Below are 25662 nucleotides of genomic sequence, written 5' to 3'. Positions count from 1 at the left end.
TTCCCTACCCACAAGCCTTTGGGTATAGATGGATGCAGAGTTTCCATTTGTCTCAGCTTTTAAGGTGTCCAACTGAAGATGGGCTAAGGATTTGCTTCTCAGAGAACTAGGAACTGAACAGAGAAAATCAGGTACAGTCCCTATTGATGCATTTAAAATTACTCATTACTTCTGAAAATATACCCCACAAACATTTCGTATGTGTCTGATCTCCATTTGTCAGTTCTTCCTCCTGATGCTACTTTTAGGAATCTATCTGTCACATCTCTTACATTACTTTTAAAAGAATGGGGGCTTATTTTTAAAAGCAGAATAGCAGCTCATCCCTCCGGGTTAGGATATACTATTTTTCTTAACTTCTCCCTGTTGTCCCTAATACGTACATTGTGCAAGACACTGTTGCAGGATGGTTGCCACATAAAATGATTTTACACTGATATCAAAGATGCTGACATTTTGGTTTCTAGAACACAATGTTTCTGTATATTGGTTTTGAAAATTTTCCGCTTCTTCTACCTAGGTGAACCTCTTGCCTCCTATTTTGGTTTGGACATTGCTTGTGGATATGACCCAGAAAGAGGGAACTTGACTTGCCATAATACCACAGTCAGCTTTAATTTTAAAGTTATCAACATATCCTTACAGCTCTTTGTAGATGTATTGCTGGTGAAGGAAGGCTGACCCTTGGTTGCTTACCAATGGAAGTAATGAAAGGCTTTTTATTTTGAGCAGTCTGATAAAATGCAGTTTCTACAACTTGTTGAATTATTAAGCTATGCAGAAATTATTAATCATTCTAAACAGGAGAAACAACTCATGGGTTGCTTCTCTCAGTGTCACTCAACTTCAGCTGCCCTCTTTGAATTAATCCCCAAAGACAATTATTATTTATATTACAGCAACACCTAGAGGTTCCTACTGAAATCAAAGAGCTATTGCACAAAGTACAGTACACACACACAGAAAAGCATGATCTTGTCATATTCTGTGGTCCAAATTGGTCAGCAAAAGAAAGACCAGCAGAGGAAGTAGCATGAGCCAAGGCAAGAGGATGCACCCATGCTCACAGAGGTTGTAGTGCTGGGATGCACCTTTGGTACCTAAATGTGAACCCAACCATTCCACCGTCCTCCTCACAGAAATCAGAGCCAAAACCAGATGGTCATCACTGCTGCAGTGATGCCAGGAACTGTGCTGCAGGAAAGAGGGTGCTGGGGCAGTCCTCACAGTCACCAGTGGAAGAAAAGCACCTGCTAGGGCAGATACACTCAAGAACCAATGCTCTCACATCCCAGGAGGATTTTCGAATCCAGAGCAGTAGTTGGAAGGAATGTGAGGAAGGACAGAGTTTTGATAGTGGTTTTGCTTACCAAAACGTATTGAAGTAGTTTTGCTTCTGCTATTTAGTCCTGTGGTATCTGTTTTGGAACCAACCAATGGAAAATCTCTGGGCTCGCTTTCTCCCACGCTGCTTGGGGTTAAAGAGGGTTACAAAATATAACAAGGTTTGGAAATCACCCAGCAGCATTCATTTGTTGTTGGCTCCAGCCTTTATTAGTGGAGAGAGCTTCAGATTTGAGGCTAAATCACTGGTTGGAGAGGACAAGAGCAGACAAAAGGCAAGAGGTACCACATCCGACCTGCAAGTTGGATGTGTAGTGAGAACGATTTGGAAATACTGCAAAGAGCAAACTGATCCTGGCGGCAGTGTCAATAGCCTCCCCTGTGAGCACTAATTATATTATTACGGAAACAGACTAACACAAAACTAAAGCACAGAAACATACATTTAAGATCTGGCCGGATGCCAGTGTGCTCAAGACACATTCTTCATACCAGACGAATTATGTTACTGTGTTATTTGCTTTGCTGGAGTGCTCAGGAGCACTAATCACCAACTCGCATCCTGACGCGGTCCATGCTGTAAAATACAGAATGCCAACACACCATCCGACCCCAAAGAGCTCACACTGTAGGTGCAAGATCTGAGGGGTACAGGCAGCCTAAAGCGGTGTAGCCCAGAAAGATGGGTGTTTGCTTCCAGGTACCCATGGTCCAGCTACTGTCAAGGTAAAGAATTTTGAAAGAAGGTTTTCAGGAAGAATAGCCTGACTTTACTCATGTTTCCAGTGAGATTGTCATTAAGGAGGAATATAGATTTTTTTAGTTATTTCCCCTTCTGCCTGTAATCCTCTTACTCCATACCTACCAGGTGAAATGTTCCAAAACAAATATATTGCAATTATAAAGAAACAGGTCACCGATACAAGCATCAGTAGTTGCTTGGGAGCAACTAAGAACATCATGAACAATACATCAGGCCCTTGTCTGATGCTTCAAGTTTAAATAATTGCACCTTCCATTTCCTGGGTTGTCAGTAGCAAGTATTTGCTAATGACACCTTAGCAATTCACAAAACAGGGAGGAAGGGGAGAATCCCCACTTTATTTTTGGCAGTCAGATGACGCTGAAGAACATGTTTGTGCATGTGAGGGAAGTGGGGAGACACTGGGCCAGAGCCACATGGAGGGTATTTGTATGCAATGGGAATAAATCTGTGAAAATGTGTAAGTGGAGCTGCAGAAGGAAATCTGCAGCCGCCTGAGCCAGGCGGTTGAATGGCAGAGAGGATGGAGGCTATTTGAATACTGATGTGGCCCTCACTTTCTTCCATTTCCATTAATGACATGCTCATCAAGGGCAAACAATGGGACCGGCTGCCTGCGCCTGTCACACTGTGTGGGTGCTGGGAATGCCAGGCTGTCATCCTGGGGCTGCATTTAGAGACCTGCACGCTAATAAGAAGTGCTCTGTGCCGTCAATGCAGACAGGTGCTTCCGAGGCTGGGACATGCTCCATTCCCTTCCCCTGAAACCCTCCTCTCCCAGCCCCCTGACAGACACCATGAAATGCACAAATTAACAGCCCCATCATGTTGGGCTGCTGCTGCCTGCAGTGAAAGCAGAAAATCAAGTTGTCACCCAGGGTGCAGTGATAAAGCCACAGCCTCATTTCTCTGTTGGTGCCCTATAATAGCAAATGCCAGACAGCTGGATGGATTGGGAGGTTTTAGATTAGGGTCCTGATGCACTCTGGCCACTGAATTAGCAGTTGTGGTTTTCATGCAGATTATTTGTGTGCAAAGCAAACATCTGGAGAAAGCAAAGGCTCCAGGGTCAGACATTTGACACTTCTTTCCTGTAATGAAGCAGAAATAACAGAAATTATACAGTGCCTCTGAAAAAAAATCCCCCTCATCAATGAAAAAGCAAAACCCCTCCTGGATTTGCCTTTAGAGACCCACCCAGCAAATGCATGAGACTATTTGCAAGCATTTTCCCACTGCCAAACTGAATAAGATTCTTGAACAAAGCTTGTAACTTCACAGCAAAGGTAGATGGAGAAAAGTCACAGCAAGTCATTCTGGGAAGGCAAAGGGAAGGATAAGCTCTCCAAAGGTATTTTATTTCCATAGCGCAGCATTCCTCTTTGGCAGCAGGCTCTTCCCACAGCCACCCACAACCAACTGCAGTAAGAGGGTTTCGTCATCTTCATATGCGAGTAGCTCAGCCCCAGGTGAGAACTCATGTTCAGAGCTCAGAATCCAAAACGGGGCCAAAGCCACCCTGAAACTCCCATTGCCTCCTCACAAACGCAGGTACTTGGGCATCTGAATGAAACCCATGCCAAAAGGGAACTAAAGGGAGTCATCAACAAGGAAGGTGAGTGAAGGCAGAGACTGACCACACAGACATTCGTCCTGCAGCAGGAACCGCACCAGCAATAAGGAATGGAGGGGCCTGAGCCCTTCAGACTCCAAGGAGTTTAATGACATAATGGCCTGAGAACTTCAACATAAAACAGGAAGAGCAACTAACGAAACTTACAACATAAAACCCCCCTCCTGTCATTTTTATAGTAATAGTAAAACACTTTATTGAATTTATGAGCTACATAATGACTATGAAGAATGTAACTTGAATTAGAACCAACTCAGAAGTGTAATATCAACTATAAACCCTTTTCTATTACCCCATCCCTTTATCATCATCCCATCCAGCTCTTTAAAAACCAAAGAATATTGCATTCTTCAAAATTCAGTCTGAGATTCATGTCCTAAATTCTCATAAATCAAGCATCTATAATGGACATGGGGCCAAAAAATCAGGGCATGGCCTAGGAACGGATTTTATAGCCAGAGTTCAGAAATCAGTGGGGGAAGAAAAAAGGCAAACAACATTTCTGTGAAGTTTGTGCCTGGGAAGTTGCTGGAGATTATCCTGGGGTTCTGCTTGTGAAGCTGCTTAGGAAGCTGCTTCTTTGGACCCCAAAATGCAACTCATCAGCGCAGATCTTCAAAACAAAAGCACAACCCCACAACGCACCCTGCGCCAGTTAGAAGTACATTTAGGAACAGACACATTAGCAGGACTTTGAAACACCCTCTCTGGAGCCCTTTAAGTCCCAGGGTTTGACATGAGCAATAAAATCTGCGCAAAGCCAGAGAATGCATTGAGGGGCTGTTTATATCCAGATCCATTATTTTTGTGGAGGAGTTTGTAAATGAATGATTGCGGGGGTGGGAAATGTACATAACACAGCTAAAGCAGCATGTTTTACTGTGTTTTCTGATTCCATTTTACTCCTTTAGTCTCTCCGGTCCCCAAGGATTTTTCTGAAGGGCCGATAAAATAAAATGGGTGAAACAAAGCCATAAGCCAGTTAAGTCTGAAAGACATGTCATCTCATCTAAAAAGAAGAAACGGACCATTTCCATGCCTAGGGCTGACAGCAACGCCTGAGCTAGCAATAGTGCTATTCCATTTGATTTATAGAATAATGGGGTGACAAATGATGACAAAAATAAACTTTTACTGCACTGAACTGCTCCTTTATTTATGAAATTTGGCCAAGTAGTGAAATCTTTTATCTGCAAGTTGTAACATGGAGTGGAAACGAGCGATTATGGTGTGGTAATAGTAATCCAGTGATGGAGGCCGAGTCAGTCGGAAATGGATTGAGGTAAAATAACTACTGCACCATGATAAATGTGAACAGCGCTTTGCTGACAGATGATCTAACAGGTGTTCATAACAACTATATAAGAGGATTTATTTATGACTAGCCACAGCCGCAGCACTGTAAATCAACTCCAGCAGCTGCACACCGCTGAAACCAAGTCCCTGATGGAGAAACAGTGCAAGAACCCAAAAGAACACAATTCACTCCAGAATCTTAATCATCAAATAACGTGTTTTTTTAAGCAATTACGCCACAGTGCAGAATAAGAATGACTTTCAATTACATGAAGCTGAGCCACCAACTAACTTCGCCAAAACCCAGGCACTTTCAGAGGCCTGCAGATCTGCCTGGAGCAGAACAGTTTCTTCTGGACCCAGTATCAAGGAGGTGCCCTCCCTTTCCCCATGCCCCTGATAAAACAAGCCACTTCGGTGGTGTTCCGGCATGGTGCTACTACAGTAAGGAGAAGAGGAACAGAAGGGGTCCTCTCTCTGTCTCACCAGAGTGTACTCACTCTTAGCTGTGCCAAATCTGAATGTCTGGAGGGCTGTGCTCCAACCCCTGTCAGTGCCCCAGACCCCACCAAAACACTGCAGCCTCACAGAAAAGGTTATGAGGTCTTTAAACCCAAATCATGCTGCTGGTTTGCTTTATAGCATGGATCTGCAAATATCTGAATAAGAACAGCTGATGGATGAATCAAGAGAACCAAGTGGGATGCATACTTGCTTTTTGTCAGAGTTGGAAAAAACAGTCTAAAAAATTAACCAAATTGGTAATTCTTTAATCTCTTCTACCTCCCTCTCAACTGATGTTTTAGACTCATATGGAATACCATTTACTTTCCAAACAGGATTCAGGAAGTGCTGGTATGCTGTGCATTGCTGGTGCACATTCATAGCGCAACTAAATGCCTAAACGTCCTCGTGCTAATATACAAAATCAGGGCAAACCAAAATGAAAGTGACAGGAAGTAATAAATACTGCCAGTCAAGTTATTCTGTGTGCAAAACACCATCCGCAAAGAGAGGGAAGTGTGCCCTCCAGTGAGGTGTGTTACACGCAAGCCTCCAGGCACAGTTCAGGGAAGGGTGCTTCCTGCCTCTCCCGAGGCCTGCCTGCACCCTCCCCTGTCAGCGACCAGAGGCCACTGTGGCATCAGCTCAAAGCCCTGTGAATGTGAGTGGCCTGTGGTGGCCGGTGGTGCCTAGAGGTGACGAGGGAGCTATTGTGGTCAGATGTGATGTGTTGCAGGTGCCTTTCACCACCTGCCCAGAGTCCACCAGCATTGTTACCTTTTAAAATATAAAATCTAACACCCTCAGGAGGGTGAGGAGGACCCAAGTGCATGAACAGCTCTTGCTCTTTCCTGGAGGAGCTGTTTTTGCAGTACTTAGTTTACATCCTTACCAGGAGAAACAAACAGGTCTGGGTTGAGCCAAAGGCAGGCATGGAGATGTGGATCGTGACTTGGAACACATACGCTGCATTAGATGGTGCGAAGGGCACCTTAGCACCCTCTCCTGTGAAAGCCACAACTGAGAAGGCAGGCAAAGGAGGAGGCATGTCACCAGGAGCAGGGCAAGAGCAGCCTGGGACTGGAAAGGACTAGAAAAGCAGTGATGGAAGCCAGTAAAACTCATTTTTGCCCACTCTCTTGTATCAGCACAACGTGAAAAAGGAATTTATAACACTGTTGTAAAGATACGTGTATATGCACCAGAACGTACACAGGGATTCAAGTGGATTGGGATTTGGGGCAGTATGGTCACAGTATGGGCTCAGTTACCGGTCACTGAAGAGTAGTTCACCTTGTACGTTTCGAAGCAAAACCAGTTAGCTGTGGGACTGGAAATGCATCGTTCACCACCTCTTTCTCTTCCAAACAGGTTCACTGGGCTGTGCTACATAAAGCACAAGTACAACAGATAAGAGGAAAATAACCTGAACAGAAGCACTGCTTTAATCAGGGTGGTGCACAAAGGCTTCTATCAGCAATGAAACTACTCTATGCAAACGCATCCAGGTCTGCTGTCTGCACCACAAAACATTTAATGTAACACATAAGTGTTATAAAAACATGCACTTTATGATAAAAAAACCCCAGCAAAAACATAGGGAAGAGGACTAAGACAAACTGACAGAAAGTGAAGAACAGTCGGGTTCTCATGTTTGTTGCAGGCACCCACTGAAAGCTGGACATGAGCTTGGGAGGAGTCAACTAACTTACCAGAATCCTTGTGAGGGCATTTAAGTACTAAGTTAAAATTAATTCAAGTGTATAAGATACTGTATGCAAGACTAGACAGTTCAGTAACTGAATATTTAAAAAAAGAGAACTAATTATGGTAAAGGACCATTGTTAAACAAAACGTGCAAAACAATTTCATCCTATCACCAAATACCAGTAATCAGCCTAAACCTCAGATCAAGATTTAGAGCCCTTATGGCTTTTTGTATCCTATCCAATACATATCTGTATATTCCTTTGCTAATATACATTTCCAGTTTTGTTCATTTTTTAGTAAACATCATGTTATCTTGATACACCAGATGACCAGAGCTTAAGTACCTGTTGTGGTTGAAAACTGAGAAAATAAAAGTTAATTCCTTCCTCTGATTTACATATACTGCTTTAGAAACGTTGCAGATTGCCATCTTGTTCCTGAGTTAGTAGAAAAGACCATCAGGAAAGCCCAATTTGTCTTTTCCATGCCACTCATTATTTCATATACTGTATCATGTCCCTGCTCTAAAACCACTTTCATTATTTCCACTACCCTTTCACACAATATTCTATTTATATCTTCCATTATTTTGTTCATAGCTCTAGACCCATTTCTACTTCTGCTAGTTTTCTTTTGAAATTAGTTATTAGAATTAAAGCAGGGTATGAAGGAAAAAAAAATTATCATTTTATACAACATCATAAAATATGAAAGGAAAGTAAGAGGAAAAAAAATTGTTATTTTGACTGTCATGCACCAAGCTTACACTTATATTCTGCTAACCAAAGTAATGCAACAACTCTTCTCCATACCTTATTCTAAATTGTTTGAGTTATTTTGGAATAACTGAATTAGAAAATTCAGTAATGAAGGAGAGGAGAGAAAAAAAATAAAAAGCTGCTTCTTCTTCACAGATTGGCACATGTGTGTGTGCGTGTGGAAACAACAAGGGAGCAAAGAGTAGGTGAACTGTCAAACTCTAAGCAAAAACTTCCTCATTTGTTGGCCCTTGCTCTTCTTGCACAATTCTACAATCTATAACTACCAGCATGAGTTTTAAAGCATGGATGAGATCACAATGATCTTAGACTTTCTCAGTTTTACTTATCTTGGGCATGAGTGAAATAAGTAGTTAATAAAATTAGACTCCAAATTACCATATTGTATTTCAGTTTGTAGTTGTTACTGGTTTTCCTATGTTTCTGAAGGCCCCACTGAATTTGAACTCTCCGTAATTTAAGCAATCAACCCTCATCTTCCACTCCCTAAACTAGACCTTGATACAATTCCCTAAACATCTTAGCAAAACCCACCTCACCAGTCCTGCAATGCTATGCTTTAGCCTTGCTCCTGTGCCCCAGGTCGTGCATGCAGTTATGTTCCAAGGCTTCCCAGGTCTAGATTCTTGCAGAAGCCAGGTCATTCTTGGTGCACAGCTCTTGACTGAAAAGCCTGCCCACAGAGGTAGGAGCTGCTGATACCTGGTACAAGCACATCACTCTGAAGTGAATTCTAGATTGCAATTTAGACTAGTCATCTACTTCATATCCTAATATGCCTCTGTAAATAATGAAAAGTATGGAAGAAATTGGATAAAAATAGCATACAGCAAATCCAAGAAGCTATTGTTAACTACTGCTAACACATCACTCTGAAGTGAATTCTAGATTGCAATTTAGACTAGTCATCTACTTCATATCCTAATATGCCTCTGTAAATAATGAAAAGTATGGAAGAAATTGGATAAAAATAGCATACAGCAAATCCAAGAAGCTATTGTTAACTACTGCTAACAGGCTGAATTATGAGAGAGTGCAACTTCACTCTAAAGACATGTACATATGTTCATGTTTACATTCCTGAAGAGCAGAGCTTTATTATGTGCAGGGATACTTTACTATTTAAGTATTTGTGTTTAAAGAAAGTTTCTCTACAAATTACTATCTGGGGAAGACACACGAATTTTCAAATTACACAGCCCAGATACCTGTATTGACAGTTATTGAACCATTGGACCAAGTCACAAAATGTTGAAACTTGTAAATTAATACCAGAAACTCCCCAGATATCCCATACACATTTTTGGGATTCACTGTTGAAGTGTATAAATTACTCCAGGGAGGCAAAAATTACTCAGCAACATGTGTGGCTTAGAGAGCATTAATATGCTTTCCTTTGACTTAACACTGTGTTGAAAGATACAATTCTTGTTTTCTCCTTTACAAACACAGCTGAAGTTTTTGGAGTTCAGTCTTTTCCCAGGACATGTGGTTCCGCACCTTTTTTTCACTACCTTCTCACTGAGTCTTAGTATCAAACACCATCTAAGAGCAACCTGCATTTTCTCTGAGATGATAGTATTTTCTACAATGATTAATTTTTCATCTGCTTGAATAACTTTTACACCACACTTGAGAACTGCAATTCAAGAAAAAACTAACTGCAGGATTAGGACTTCAGAAAATAACATGAACATGTACATTTCTGTTGAGGGCATAAGATTCTTCTTTTTTCTTTCTGAAAAGTACCAGTATATTTCGGGTGCTAGCAAAACCTGGAACTTAATTTCTCACAGAAGTGCTACTTAAATACCTGAAAAACCCTACCCCCCTTCAGAATTTGCCAATAAACTCTGCTACATGTTGGAGCTACCTTTTAGCTTTAGTAGAAAATTTTAGAAGAATTTTCCAGTATGCAGTTAACACAGCATTTCTGATGGAGCAGTACTTCCTATCATCCAGCAAGCTAAACAAAACCAGCACCACTTAGCATCAGAGGACCATGCAAGGGTCCTGGTGAGAGAGCAAGGGTACTCTTGTCCAAATACCTTTGGGGTGTCATGAAAACATCTGTAGCAGAGCCATGAGTTCCTAGGAAAAGCTACGCTGGAAGTGAGGAGAACTGATAGGAAATGACAAAACTCAGCATATGCAGTCCTACCATGTAACTGGAATGTGAAGAGAAGGCGAAAATCAGTGACACCCAGGCTACAATCAGAAAACTAGGTGCAACAAAGTTTTCATGTCTGTTGGTCTTCTCAGCCCATGTCGAATAGATACACAAGTAGGAGACTTTTTAATCTCAGTTTACAAAACAAATTGGAAGCAAAGATCTGAATAATTTATTAAACTAGATGACAGTATTTGTCACAATAGCCTAATAGTATTTCATATAATACTAACGTCTAACAATTAAATCAGTATTTTATGAATGGGCCAATTTGAAAATAGGCAGTTACTGGTTTTGTTTATTAACAAAAACGTAACCACGTAGCAGAAAATTACAATAGGAGCACAAACACTGGCTACTTTCACAAAACCGGTTTGCTGATATGTATGTAGCGTCCAACATTGTACTTACTTTAATTAAGCAGTTATATACAATACTGGTGATTATTGCTATCAGTTCCCCACCAAAAGAAGAAAGAGGAAGCCTCTGCTCATAGCACTACTTTATTGGCATCTTAACAGAAATATTTCAGAAAATGGTAGTAGGTGGGAACAATGTTTTTAATAGATGAGTTCAGGTTTACAAGCATTTCCTGAAAGCAAACACCATGCTGCTGTACCTATTGTATTTTTACACTTACACAAAAAACCTCTCCGAACCACGTAGTTGCTTTTTATGTTGCTGGAACCTACCTGCCATTTTAACTCAGTTTTCAAGGAGTGTGATTTCCCTTGAACTTTATTATCTAGTATTTGTCCACTAAAATAGGGAAAACTATTAGGGAAGAAAGGTAATGGAGGAAGGGAGCAGGGAGCAGACAGGGAAGGACTAAGGTAGAACAAATAGGAAACATTTTAAAGCGCAGATAACTGACAGTAAAATATATGTTCTTTGGTTAGCAAGCAGAAAAAAAGGAAAGGACTTGCATACATGATAGATACACACTAGCATTCTAAAGCAGAAGACAAGAATGTCAAGAGTGTATTCTTCCCCCACTGCCAGATGGAAGGGCTATTATTATAAATGAAAGGCAGCAGTAGTGGATGCCAGGCACTTTTGTTGTGTGCCAGATTCTGAAGTCCAGATGTAAGCAGGTTACCCCTGGGACAGGACAGGCTTCAGCTCCCGCAGCAGAACAGAACCAATCACAGTTTTCTCAGTGTTTATGACGAGCTGTGCTGTAGAGCTCTCCTTCAGCTCCACTGTGACTAGCATCAGCGACCCACTGTGCACAGTCTTAGCGGCAAACCTGGAGGGGAAAGGAAAAATAACAAATAAAAAATAAAAATCACTGGAGATCTTAAGGTCAAAGACTGCTAATATTTCTTTCTGGAAAAGTTAAATGAGATCAAATAAAATAAAATGCCTCCAATTTCATTAATGCATTTCAGGGGATAAACCATAATAACCTTCATAAATTCTTCAGATAGAAGTTATTCAGCATTGTGTAAATATTTCTGCATTTAAGAAGGACCAAAAAGTATCATGCAAAATTGTGTATTTACTAGAACAAACTAAACACTATTTAAATAAAATTATGTAAATTCTGATTCTTCAGTTCATCTACAACTCTTGGGCACATTGGCAACTTGAATTCAGCTGTATGGAGTTTTTCATGGATAACTGTCATTATTTGGTGCTGTAAAGAAAATGTACCTATGCTAAATGTAGTAGAGCACTTCCAAAAAGCAAAATTATTGTACTTCTAGAAAAGTGCATCCTCCTGCCATCTTGGGAATTAATTCAAAGTAAATCCAGTCAAAGTTATAAACATCCAACACAATTATTTGAAATGATGGTAACAGCAAGACACCAATTATTCCAACTGTGAATTTATCTACATAATATTTAATATAAAAATATGGCCAATAATTACAAATATTTTAGAATTATTAAAAATCCTACAAAGAGAATAAAAACCATCCAAAATCCCAACCAATCATATAAACAAAAGTTAGGTTTAATGCACCATTACTAAATTCCAAGACATGAAGAACCCACTAATTACATGGAATTAAAAGCAAAACTAGCCTTTTAAGCACCACAATTGACTGAAAAGCTATTTTAGGCACAATGAACTTCTGTCAATCCTGTTAATTCATTCTGCATGCACAGCCAGGCCCAAGAGATGGGAAGGGAAGGAAGAGGATAGCAACAGCCTCCTCTTCCACCTTCTACAAGGAGCACACCATGGGGTTTTTTTGCCCTTCGCCTCCCCCACCCCCCTTGGTTACTTGACAACAACAAAGTTGCTGCACATGGGCTTTTGAAAACACTAACAAGTGTAGAGCAGGTCTGTGACCCAGTCTGACCCCACTTTGCAGGGCCAATCTCCTCTCCTCTTTCTGAATGACACGTGTCTGAATCAGAGCCATCTGCCTCAATTTGCGCAACATCTTCAGCCACAATAGGACCCAGTTAGCCCTGACAACAGCTCACAATACAGAAAAATCAAACTGCTGGGCTGACAGCACGCTGTGGGCTATTCAAGAGCAAACCAACTGGTCAGTGTCTCATATCTGACAATTAGCACGGGCCTTGCAAAGCGCCTACCCAAGCCCTTGGGGATCTGTTTAATTATCATCAACATAAAGGAGGGAGTTTATCAGGAGATACTCAAAAAAACTTCACTCTAGACTTAATTAAAATATTAGCCACTTAAGCAGGAAGCAGGTTCTCTTTAAACGAGAAGTAATTTCTCTTTTTTCTTTTTAGACTACGCATATCAAAATCTCATAACACATTATATTAATTAAGGAAACATGGGACCATTCTCTAATGTCACCCATCACAGGTCAATCTATTTCTTTTGTCCGGATTACAGATACATTCAAAGACCTCTCCCTTTAATAGGAGGTTCTAAAACAACGTTACTATTATAAAAATTATCTGCTTAGCTAGGTATATCAATGATTTCATCTATTTGCACTGAGATGTAGAAGATGACTATTTCTCTTGTTGATTTTGACGGGGGGGGGGCAGAAGGGATAATTATAGAAACAATAGTCTTATTAGTCACTTTATTTACTTAACAGTTGTGTCTTGGGACAACACAGAAGCAGATTATGTCTGAGTATGCACACAAATAGGTTGGTAGTTGGCACTCCCGCTGTGTTTCATAGCCTCGAGGCTTGATTTTACCCTCATTTATTAAAAGCTGAAAGTGATACAAAATCAGCGGTCTGCAAAAGCCAAGGTGGCCCAAAGCATCAGAGATGAGTTTTGCTATGGTATTTTTACATGTGGTTTTGCAAAATCACATAGGGAATCAATAGTACTTTTCCATACCTCTGAACAAAACACATAAAATCAATAAAATGTGAGTTTGTATGTGGTTTGCAAGATGCAAAGGGTCTGATACTGGGATGATTTTACACAAAGCGTTAATATGCATAACTAGCACTGGCTAATTGGTTTGTATCAATGGTCACTGATCTGGAATCGCCTGGTGCAGAAAAAGAACTGGAACAATACAGGATGACTTATTTACCATTAAAAAAGGGTGTCTAGAGGAACAACCACACAATGGGTTTACCACAGATCTTGAACTCTAGAAATCAAAATCTGTTCCTTAAGATAGGGAAGATAATTTTGCTTCTAAAGAGAATAACACAAATATGCATGTATGATGTCTGAAACTGAACAGAGTTATAAAGGATGAAGCAGTTGACCTTCAGTTAGAAGACACTAGCAGTAAAACTGATTTGCTAATTATTTAGATATTTTATATATACTGCCATTGAAGGATTTGGTTAGTAGTGTTTTTTCAACTAAGTACATGTTACTGCATTTCTATGCTTACTCTTAAAAAGCTCACCTGGATTTTCCAAAATGTGTGTTGTGCTCAATTAAATGCTTAGACGAGAAAGCCATTAAAAAAAAAAAAAATCTTTCAGCAGCAAAAAATCATCACTCTAATAGTAGGTTTTTATTCTTTGCAAGGAACTTTTATTTTCCCCACAAGGTCAGTAATTATTTTTTTACATTTTCTGAAAGTTGACACTGCCTCAAAGGTTAGAATTTGAATTTAAAAAAAATTGTAAAAAGATAATAAAATCTATCGGAATTCATAGGCTGAGATAAGCCTTGGAAATGGCACTGCAGTACATTAAAATCTAACTTGTAAACTGGTTGGTCCAAAAGGATTTGTCCTATGGGCAACTCTTAACATATGACATTATATTATGAACATGGTTCTGTTGCAAAAAATGGTGCATCAGTGAACATGAAAAAAAAGAAAGTAAATGAGAATACCACTCAGAAAACAAAACCAAATATTTACTAATAATTTGAAGATGGCTCTTTCTGCTACACTGGAGTTATTTTCTATTTTCCTTTCTGTGATAATATTAATTATAAAATTGATTTTACTTAATTAAAAATATTCAGGAAGATTTGCAGCTGTTAATAGCTTTCCCATTTAAAAAAAAAACAAGACAGATTAGACACACAACAACGTGAGGAATATTCTTCCAAATATATGTTTCTTTTAAATGAACGTTGAATATTGTGAGGCTACGTGACATGCAGAAAAAAAAAAAAGAGGAGTTCACAGATTATTTCTACATAAATACAGTATCTGTTGGTAGATAAGGAAATACATATTAGAATCAATTCGAAATCATCATCAAGAAAGTACTGTATATTTGCAGAAAGTCACTTGTCTTTCAGGACTTAAAATCAAGTACACATTCTTGGTCACCTTCTATGAAAATAAGATTTGTTAATGATTATCACATAGAAACATTTGACTTATAGTTGATAAAAATGGAAACTACAGAGTATCAGTGTGGGGTTTAACCATCCAGTGGTTTAATACCATTCAATGGTATTAACCATACAGTGGTTTAACCATACAATGGTTTAATGTCACAATGTGACAGCATTTGCCAAACACTGGCTTTTTAATGACGACTAGCCTAACTACCGACTAGCAAGTTTTTCCCTTTATTTGTAAAGAGAAGATAGCTATGATATACAGGAAAGGCATTTTAGAGGGGAAGGTTATGAAAATTCCACACCAGTGAACAGACAGCAACAGAGTAACACACTCAAAACCTCCTCTTTAAAATTCAACATTTGAGAAGGTAAATTTAGACCTGAACGGTCACTATCGGGACAACTGTTTACAGCAGAGTAGGTTTGTTATGCATAATTCAACAGCATTAAAACATACATTCTCTCCTGTCGGGTGCTCTTCCTCCTCTCTGGTTTTTCTTTTCAAGCTAAGTTTTTTTCTTTTTCTGTTCTACTGCTTACCAGAAGCAGTGATAATGGCCCATGGAGGCTAAAACTTCTTTTTTCCTTTGCCTTTTCTTTAAATCTTGTACATGAAACCTTCAATTACTGCCTGCTGAAGCAGACAAAATCCTATTAGTAAGAAAGACAATCAGAAGATGCAATGCCCTGCCCTAGCTGTAGAAAAATAATTAGTCCAAAGTTGACAAATGTGTAATCAAGTTATGCAATGAATATATTCAAAGGGGGTGAAAAAAAAAATACTGCTGTGAATTTGTCTTCAATTTGTAAATATAAGAATAAACAACTATGAAGTACCTTCCAGTCTATCAATTGGACAACAAAAATACTTTACATTTTTTTACTCTGAATCTTCACCTTACTGTGATAAATTCTATCATGTACAGGTTTGACTTTATAATTAACATTTGATCTAAAAATTGGCTAAATTACTAATTACCTGTATTTGTTCTCTGAGTAAGCATTAGAACACAAAAAAGAACTATACATAAAAGCATTACTATGTATGAGTTCTGACCTAGTGATAGAATAAGCTTAATACTAAAACATATGCAGAAATATATTCACACAAAAAGAAGGATTTTTTTAACCTGGTAATTTTAATATCTTGGAAAAAACACCTTGTTTAACACTGGTAATTAATAATAATGCATTAATATTTACCTTAAAAATAATATTATAATTGACATTTTCTTTTTTCTTGTATGTCATGCAATTTTAACGCTATGATAGAATAAATTGTTGGAAATACCTAACTCATTACCATAATGCAGTTATTACCAATTTTAACTATTTTTGTTTTTAATAAAATAATGAAGTTGTAAAATAAATTGCAGTCAAATCTGTACTATGTTTTTAACATTTGTAGTTCTATTGCCAAAATAGATTTTGCATTTGTCCTCACCTGCCAGTGAGCAGTTGCACTGTACATCTAACAAAAATGAAGGAATGCAAGTGAGTTTTCTAAACTTAATGTCCAATACGCAGCACTACTACACACCTTCAAAAAGATACTGCATGAACTTTTTATCATTCTCCAAATTTACCTTTACTCAAAAATGTCAGCATTTTTATATATGTATTTATATCTCTCCCCCAAAACTTCAGTAAGCTAAAAGACTGAATCAAAATATTTGGTCCTCACACCTAGAAAAATATCATCGTAATTCTCAATCTATTTTGTTCTCTCATCTAGTTTATTCTTTTTATTCTTCTTAAAGAATCAGGCATTTAGTATGGTAAATATTTGAGAATTACATTAAGTCAATTTTTAAAACAGGCTACAAATTTTAATTTGTAGAAAAAATCATTTACTTCCCAGAAAGTAAGCTACCTTAAAAAAATATATGAAAATATTAAACTTCCTCAGAGATCTTTGAAATCAAAGATATTCTTCTGTTTGGTTAGGTTTTTAAAGTGTTAAATGTTTAAACAACTAGCTCAGAAGGTTCCCGTCTATTTTTAAAAAATAATGCTGCACATATTTTTCACTTTACAGCATTCAGATACAAAAGCAGTGCTGTCCTCTAGTGGACAGCAAATAAGCGAGGCTAGAACAATCTATTTTGATTAACCTCGTATCTAAAATGACTTACTATACACCTCTAATATTTAGCTAAAATCTTATTTCTCCCCGTTATTTTTAAATTTTGCAATCCATATGCAAGCTCCTTAAACACGGTAATACATTAAAAATGCTAAGGGTCTTAAAATGATGTTGTAGAAAGGTATTCTCTTGATCAAGTATTTTTACCAGTTAAACCTTTATGTACTGGTAATATGTGAAAACTGTATTAATACATATAGGGCCCCTCCTTAGCAGGGAGAAAAGTTTGAGGGTTTGGAGCATTAGGATTTGATTAAGAAATTAAGGAGTATCTAGTAAAAAATACAGAATGAGTACTGTCACATTTAAAAATCTCACTTTTCATTTTCTCTAGAAATAAAAATGTTTACCAAAGAATAATGACTAATCAGGAAGACTTTTAGTCCTGTCTGGCAAGAAATTACAAAAAAAAACAAAAAGAAAAAAAAAAAAAGAAATTGGTAGCACAGTTGGGCAGGTTTGTTTGTTTGTTTGTTTTTTAGAAAAGCTAGAATTACTTCTATCATAAATCAAGAAAATGTTAAGAGTTTGTAACTTCTGGTTACAACAAAGGCTGAAATACTGTGGACGTGGGTATACTATTCTACTTAAAATTCTGTCTCCTATAGGTAAAGGCTACCAGAGAAACTGCTTTGTCTAGAGTATTTAGCTCTCTAATTAATTCCTACTTGAGAAATCAGGAAGTAAAACCAAGGCTGCATGTCTATTACAACTTTATTTACTCAGCTACTCATTGCAGCTTTCTAGAAGACCAGAAAAAGATGACTGAGCTCCACAGCTAAGGAACCACAGAAGCAGAACAGTCCACATAACTGCATCAAAGGAGCTACTGCCAGAGGTAGATTTCACTTCATTTAAGCTCTCCGACAGGCCGATTGCTTAGTAAAAAATCTCAGGAAAGATTTCTGTGTGCACACAGAGCAGTAAAGGTCTTTAAAAAACAGTCTTCCTGGATTTATAAGACCTGTTTGTCAGCTGCTGAGAACATATGTCTGGATTCAAATGAAGTAACTACAAACAATTTATATTTCTCAGAAATTTCTACACTGTGTTTATCCTCAATAGACAGGTGATAGCACTTCCTTTCTGACATGCTGGAAGCAGATGCAGTTGTTAGTTACAGTAAGCTCATGGGGTCTTGATCACCAACTTCCTGCCAGAGAATTCTTCCAAAATTGGAAGTTTACATACACAATAAAATTTTCTAGGTGAACCCCTTTAAGTGGGGATTTCTTCAATATAAACCTACCTATACCCACGCACAATTGCATACCTTGTCTTCCCACAGTAAGTGTTGGTGGATTAAAAAGATGTGGGGAGGATAACTGATTACTAAGCATGCCATTCTCTGATAATCAAAATTGTCTGTAAACAAAACCCTCTTTCCTTTGAGAATCAGTCTGCCAATATACTATAAATGGGACATGACAGGTTGCAAAATGATAAAAAGGGGTGAATACAACCAGACTGTCAGGCTGATGCATGGGGTGGGGAATAAAGGCTAGTGAAAAACAAGTGTTGATCCTTGGATTTCTGTTTTTAAAGCATTTTATGAAAGTTTCTATATTGGGTCTACTTGCTTCCATGTTCTTCAGGATTTCAATGCTCATCCATTGCAGTGTGCTTACTGTCATTTTACACAATTTACACCGTATGGTTTAGATTTTGCTAAAAGATAATAATGCAAGCCTCCAAAAGACAGGTGGAAGATACTTTACATCTCATTCAATACTTGCTTATTCACAAAATCACATAGGTTATGGGTATGCTAAACTATGATGTACTGCACACAGTAACTGCTGACCAAAATGGTGTATTTATATGGTTCAGTAAAGTGTCCTTAAAAATGTAGATCCCAAAAGCAGCATAGTCACTGCATGCAACGCTGTGCTTTAACTAATTAGACCTGCCCCAGCAATAAGCTGAAGTGCTGGTTTGTGCTTCTTGTTTAAAAGCTAGCTTGTTTGCTGCTAATTCAGGTGCCTACTATGAAGACACAACAAGAGATGAGAATCTTCCTTCTGCAAGTTCTGGTGATCTCTAGGAAGGAGAGACAGCTATCAGAATTACAACTTTCATGATTGTAATGGAGAAGGATATTAAACTCATTATTTTGAAATGTGAAATGACTGTTCTGAAGCAGATTAAGGCTTCCGTGTTGGATGAAGCTGAGGTTTGATTGTCTTCAAAACCCCAGGCTGTTGCTATTGGGTTGCTGAAATTACAGACTTGCCCATCTCAAATTAGAGGACTGAAATTAATGGTGCCATGTGTCTCAGAGTGCTGAGGTCAATGGTTAAGGCCATCCTAATAAACTGGAGAAAAGAGATGTAGATGACAGCAGGCTCACATTCTAATCCAACTATTTCCTGTTACTAATTGTGGATTCCTTCCAAAATACAACAGCAGCAACAGACTAGTTCAATGGACTATTAAATGGGTTGAGGTTGCCTAAAATTTGCTCTTCATGTCCACTCTGATAGGTTCAGACTTTTATCTGACTGATTGGGTAATGTACAAGTAAAGCCTTCAAGAACAAAAAGCATGGAAAAGGTGTTCTACCTTACATCATTTTGTAGAGCCATGGTCACTGAGGGAAATGATCTACTAGAGCGTAATACATCCCATTTAAGAAATACTTCAGGAAGTAGAAGGCAGAGAGGAAGGCAGTTCAAGACAGCCTGATTCTCCATTCCATTACACATTATATTCTGACGTCAATGGAATCACTCAAGCACAAAAGAAAGTTAAAGAGGGAAGAAGCAAATCCAGTTTGCTTCTGATGATGCCAGCTCTGAACAGACTTTTCTGCTATATGCTACTGTGTACATATTAAAAGCTTTTGCGTTATCTCTTGTAGGGAGTGGAAATGTGTATTTCCATTATTTTCTTTCTAAGCCTATTTACCCTGAAATGCCTCTCCTTCTTGCAGAGAGCCTTATGTAATAGTAGACAATATTTTGACATTTTCAAGGGGTACATAAGCATTCAAGTCTAAGATTAACATCTGCAACTAGCCTTTTCATTTTGTCACCACCTGTTGCCTTTTGCTATATTAAAAGTGAAGAAAATGAAGATTACCTATCCTGGTAGGAGGTTATGGAGCTGAAAATGACAAAAGAGGAAGATACCTGAGGAATTTTTTAAATATCCATGTTATAGGAATAAGCAACACATTTTGAAGGTGGCACTAACATGAATGGCATTTCCGGATAAAATAAGGCTTGTGTTTGTTAAAATGAAAATTACTGAAAATCTTGCGTTGAAGAGTCTTCATCTCACCACATTTTGAAACAGAATAGCCTAGAATTTATTTTTGATATATAAACACTGACTGTTATTGCCAAGATAGAGGCACGGAGCTGAAGTGATGGTCCACAGAAGAATCAACTTTAAGGAAATAAATGTCCCCAATTATGTATTCTTTTATCTTAAAGATGGAAAAATTCCTGAAAAGTACCTAGTCTCTAAATGTGGTTATTCAGACTGATTTAATTTGCTGCAGGAACAAATATTTCTCTTTATACGTCTCTGTCTTTAGACATTCAAATGGTACCTAAAGTGTGGTCTGAATCACAAGACAAGCTTTGTGCTTTAGCTGATTCTTTTTTAAATCACTTTGTCAATATCTATGTATTTCTCAACCCACTTCCAATCCTTCATTTCTTAAAATATTTTTAACAAACAACAGTTCTCAGACATTGAAAGAGCTATGCAATGGAAACAAATACCCTAATCACTCATATGAAATAATATATTAAGTAAATAATACACTTTTTTTCTGAAGTTTTGATATTGGAGACATTATATTTTCTGCTTAAAAAAAATATTTCTCTTTTGAAATACATTTCACATTCTTGCTTTTAGTAGAAGCCCTTAAAACTGAAGTAATGTTTCCCCTTGATCACAAGAGCAAGAGAGATCAATACATAGTTAAAACCTATTAAGAACATGAGAATGCACCATATGCAGCCTTACAAGGCCCAGTAATCTACTAGCTTGTATTAACTCATTTGAAGAACAGGTAACTACACTTAAGGAAGTAAAATGGTACAGCAAATTTATTTTGCATATGTACGAATATAAATCTGCACCTTTGTGTTCTGATGTATATATTGGCTACTGAGTTCAAAACTTTTGCAGCTATGACTTCAAATAAAACCAGTCAGAAAAGAGAGCTTAAGACAGAAACAACTGTATTATCTGGCATTTTGTTCTACACTCAGTTAACAATTAAGTAACTACATTTCAAGTAAACATAAGAATTCAGTAACCATATAGCAAAGAGAGAAAAAAATGCACATAAGAAGGCGCTGCTATACTGTGATAAGGACTGATATACAGCTGATGTATTTGACAGGTTTATATTTTTTTCATTTTTCATTGGTGACTGACTGCATGCTATTCTGTTGATATTTGCTTCAAGCACTTATTTTCAGATCTTCATTATATTTGCTCTAAGGATTTTAATTGGGGAGAAAATACGATCCTAAATAGGGCTATCAATTCAAGGAGCAGTAATTGGGTCCCACCAGAAAGATACTGTCTTTCTCATGAGTGCAAATATATTTGGACTGAAAAACCTGCAAGAAATACACACCTGTTCATGTCCATCAGATACACTTCCAGTACACTACACAATTTCATTTTGCATGAGTATATCGCATTAACCAGATAATATAAATTTCTAGGCATTAGACATCATTACATAGTAATAGTCAAGTTGGGGATGACCAACTAAGATGTTAATATAATTCATACTGCAAAGTGCAGAACATCAGCTTAAAAATAGTTCTTTTCCTGTGTAAAAGCGTATGTACCAAGGACTTCCAAGAAGTGAACTCAAGTAGTCCTCACAGAACAGCATGACGAGCTGAAACAAGTTCTTGTATGTAATTTCTTTCCCCAAATACCACTTGCACTAAAACAAACAAGACAGATGACAATATGCAGAAATCGAAAAAAATTCACTTTTAACATATTTTTATTGAATTTGTAACTGCTTTGTTAAGGTAAAAGGTGACTGCTTATTTATCATCTTGAAATGGTGTACATGTCACATAAATAAAACATGACACACTTCTTGCATTCGTGAGATTTTGCAAGAACAGACTCCATTTTTATTTACTTTCATGGCAAAGTTGATTTAATCCAATGAACAGGTTCACCACAGTATCAATTAGTTAATATTCCCATTCTTGTTCTCAGTAAAAACTATCTGTGACTATGACTACACGGTATCATTGAACTACAGTTACTTATGGTAAAGAAAATGAAGTCCTATTTTCTAAATGCTTATCATTGTTGAGTATTTCTGGTAGGCTATTTAAGTTGTTATAAACAATTTTTATTGCCTGATGGACATTATAAAGACAAGCTATTCTGTAACTACTGTGGCAGACTGAATACATTCTATTTTGAATCAAACCAAAATCAGAGAAGAACATTTCAGGATGCTCTAAAACATTCTGAATACTTCAGCCTGACCATAACATGTTTTTAACCACTGTCTCTGAAGGAGCGTACCCAACTGGAAGTACATCTTCAATTTATTTACTGCTGGTCATAGTCTCTGTTTTGTGCAAAACCTCCTTTCCTTTCTTCTTTTTATTTTTTTTTTTTTTTTTTTAAAGAGCAAGAAAAAAAGCAAGATCAAATTAGGAACTTATCTACCATCAGGAAACCTATGGCTGAGCTAGGAACTAAGCTATTACTTCTGGAAGCCTTTTCAAGACTCAGTCACAAAACAATCCATCCCTATGTGATAAGTCTCATGTGATGGATAAGGTAAAGATGGAGAACACCTGTATGCTGCAGACACTTCAGTCTCCCTTGATTGACACTCTCACCTAGTCTTTGAATTGATGTTGAGGCTGTATAGATCCCTCAGGGATGCAACAAATGAGGACTCTCTCATGGAGGAGCAGGTGTCAATAGTGACAATCATTTCAGTGCAATCGCTCTTGCTGTACCATGTTTTTATGGTGAAACAGAATTTTATCATTGACCGTATCAAATACATAGGAAAATCCAGCTGGGCTAATGTTAATGCAATACAATACAATACGAATGCCCAGCGATGCAAAGTAGACTAAATCTGACAAAGAGAAATACCAGGTTATTAGTCCTATGTAGGCTACAGGATTCTCATTATTCCAAACAGCCATCTTGGTCAGCTAAATTTCGAAGAAAAACACTGTTCTTTGTTTTAAAAGAAAATACTTTGCTCTTATTCAAATAGCAAAATTCAGGAGCTAAAGAGGTAAATTCACACTCTGGAACAGCTTTAGGAGATGCTAGGAGAGATGCATGCATTTTCTTATTCCAAGACCAGGTTAACAGCTTCCAATTACATCTTGCTGTTATTTGTGTCCACTCAGTTTTTGACACATGGCAGCTTTCCTGTTTGTTCCTGTCACAAGTGACAAGGCATACAGATTCATGGGACTAAATATTTCGAGTCAATCACATTAAAAGCTGTCATTAACCAACAATCATATAAATTCCACTGACATTCTGTACCACAGTTTTTGGATGAAATGAATTGATCTACAAGTAACATTTAGAATCTAGACAGAGCCATTGACTTTCTTGGCTGATCACTGTTTTTCCTTGCATAAACATAGCAAGGACAAAGAAATGTTCAATTTAATGTTCAACCTGCATTTAAAAAGATCTTCATGCAACTGAAAAAAAACCCTGCAACAAACACACAAAAAAAGCATCTAGGTTTAACTAGCTGGATATCACAGGTCAAAAATCAACGTGGGAAAAACAAGCTGTTTCTCACAGATGATATACTTGAATAAGGCCACTTACTTTTAGAAACAGAAACAAAAGTCAAAAAACCATACAGATGGTCTTGAAATTACTGTGCTTTAAACCACTACATTTTCCCTTTGAAACAAAACCTTGAAAGGACAACTCCCCCTAACTGTGTACAGTACAGTCTAGATATACACTTTCAAATAAAGAACTAAGGAGTACTTAGGCTCAAGTTAACACCTGCTTAGGATTCTATGTTAGAGTATAATCGGGTACTTCATCTGTTAAAGGTGTGGATAATAATTTTTTCCCTAATACTATCAAATGTCGTCTGATTTTGAACTAACAAATTCATATTAAAAGATGGTTGCACTACGAATGATGTAATCTTACCTGTGTATGTTATCTTGACCAGAAGGGACAACACCCAGGTTTGCTGCCTTCACTAGCTTCTCAATTATTACAAGTCTAGTAGAGTTCTGTGGAGCAACAGCTATTGTAGTAGATGTCTCATTCATTCCTGTCAGCATCCCTGAAATGTTAAGTATTTCATTGTGAGTACTTTAAGATTTGCTTGTTTATTAAGCATAAAACCAAAATAAGAGACTTCTAAACAAAAAACCACATTGCATTAAAAGTTAAACCGTTAGTCAAGAAAATAATTGTGTAATAAATTAAATAATCACATTTGTTTAATGTATTACTTGCAATGCCCTATAATTACTAACAGCTGAACAATGACATGTGATACTAATACAACTGTGAAACCAAGATGGTTCTTTTTCACAAAAAGCGTCACCTAAAAGAAAAATGCAAACAGAAATTAAGTGAGATTGATTTGGAAAAGTCCAGTTTAAGTAAGACCATATACAAAGACATCTTCTAATCTTTCAATTTTAAACCCACTGCATTTAATTACAACTTCATATCCAATTGCTAAAAATAATCTCGAAATTCAGATAGTAGTCATTGGTTCAATTAAGTTCATAGAGATCAGGTCATCCCATTAGAAACTGGGAAATTCTCTGAAATGTTACCATAATCTATTTGATTAAAATAATTTGAATAACACAACAAAATGGGACAGAAATATCAATATTGTATCCAAACATATAACAAAAAAAAGTAAAGAAGGGAATGTTGATCAAGGACATTTTAACAAAAACTGCCACTTTTCTATCAACATCCATTGTTTTGAAGAATGATTTGCTGGAAGCTCATGTTGATTAAAACCCAATAGTAACTACAACTTAACACTCTCTGTGTAATTTCACACTATGTTCAGAAGGTGAAAATGCAAACAATGCACCACAGTACTTTAGGCAGAAATACGAAGAATCTGAAATCCACGATAACATTAACAATGAAAACAATGCAAAAGTCTCAAAAGGGTAATATTTTAGGGCTCCATATACAGTTCCAATCCAGCGCAAATGGCACTAAGATGCTTAATAGAGCAATTAAAAAAATAAATCCAACATTTTTATGCCATAGAATGTGCATTAGCTGCTGTCACAAAATAAGAAATATCAAAGTAAAAATAGAACAGCTCATAAGTAAATAATGGGCTATTTTTGAACATGATCTCCTCTTGAAGAGAACAAAAATAAGCACACAACTTCTATAAAGACCAGCTTTATCTTGGGAATAGAACATTGTTTCAAATTGTTTAACTTTACTATTAGGCAAAAGCTTTAAAAACTACATACGCAGCCTAAAACTGCTTTTAAGCAGAGCACAGGGACTGACATAACACTGCTGAGAGATGTGTGTACTCATTTAGGATTTAAACCTTCTCCATTAAGCTCTATTGAAGAGCAAATGCTGAATAAA

General features: G+C 37.5%; 1 protein-coding gene across 1 annotated transcript in view; it reads right to left on the bottom strand.

Annotated features, from left to right (window-relative positions):
• Nucleotides 1–10811: 10811 nt before the first annotated feature.
• Nucleotides 10812–25662, bottom strand: part of LOC104409473 (AP-3 complex subunit beta-1-like) — a 28488-nt gene continuing 13637 nt past the window's right edge. Inside the window, exons 4-5 of the mRNA XM_010019351.1 lie at nt 24223–24361; nt 10812–11448 (exon numbers count right to left, since the gene is read on the bottom strand). Coding sequence (XP_010017653.1) covers nt 11295–11448; nt 24223–24361 — 293 coding nt within the window. The 3' untranslated portion in view covers nt 10812–11294. The remainder of the gene's footprint in view (nt 11449–24222; nt 24362–25662) is intronic.

This window comes from Nestor notabilis, unplaced genomic scaffold, assembly GCF_000696875.1.
Source record: "Nestor notabilis isolate BGI_N333 unplaced genomic scaffold, ASM69687v1 scaffold2398, whole genome shotgun sequence".
Classification (NCBI taxonomy): Eukaryota; Metazoa; Chordata; class Aves; order Psittaciformes; family Psittacidae; genus Nestor; species Nestor notabilis.
This window is presented reverse-complemented; position numbering and strand designations above follow the sequence as displayed.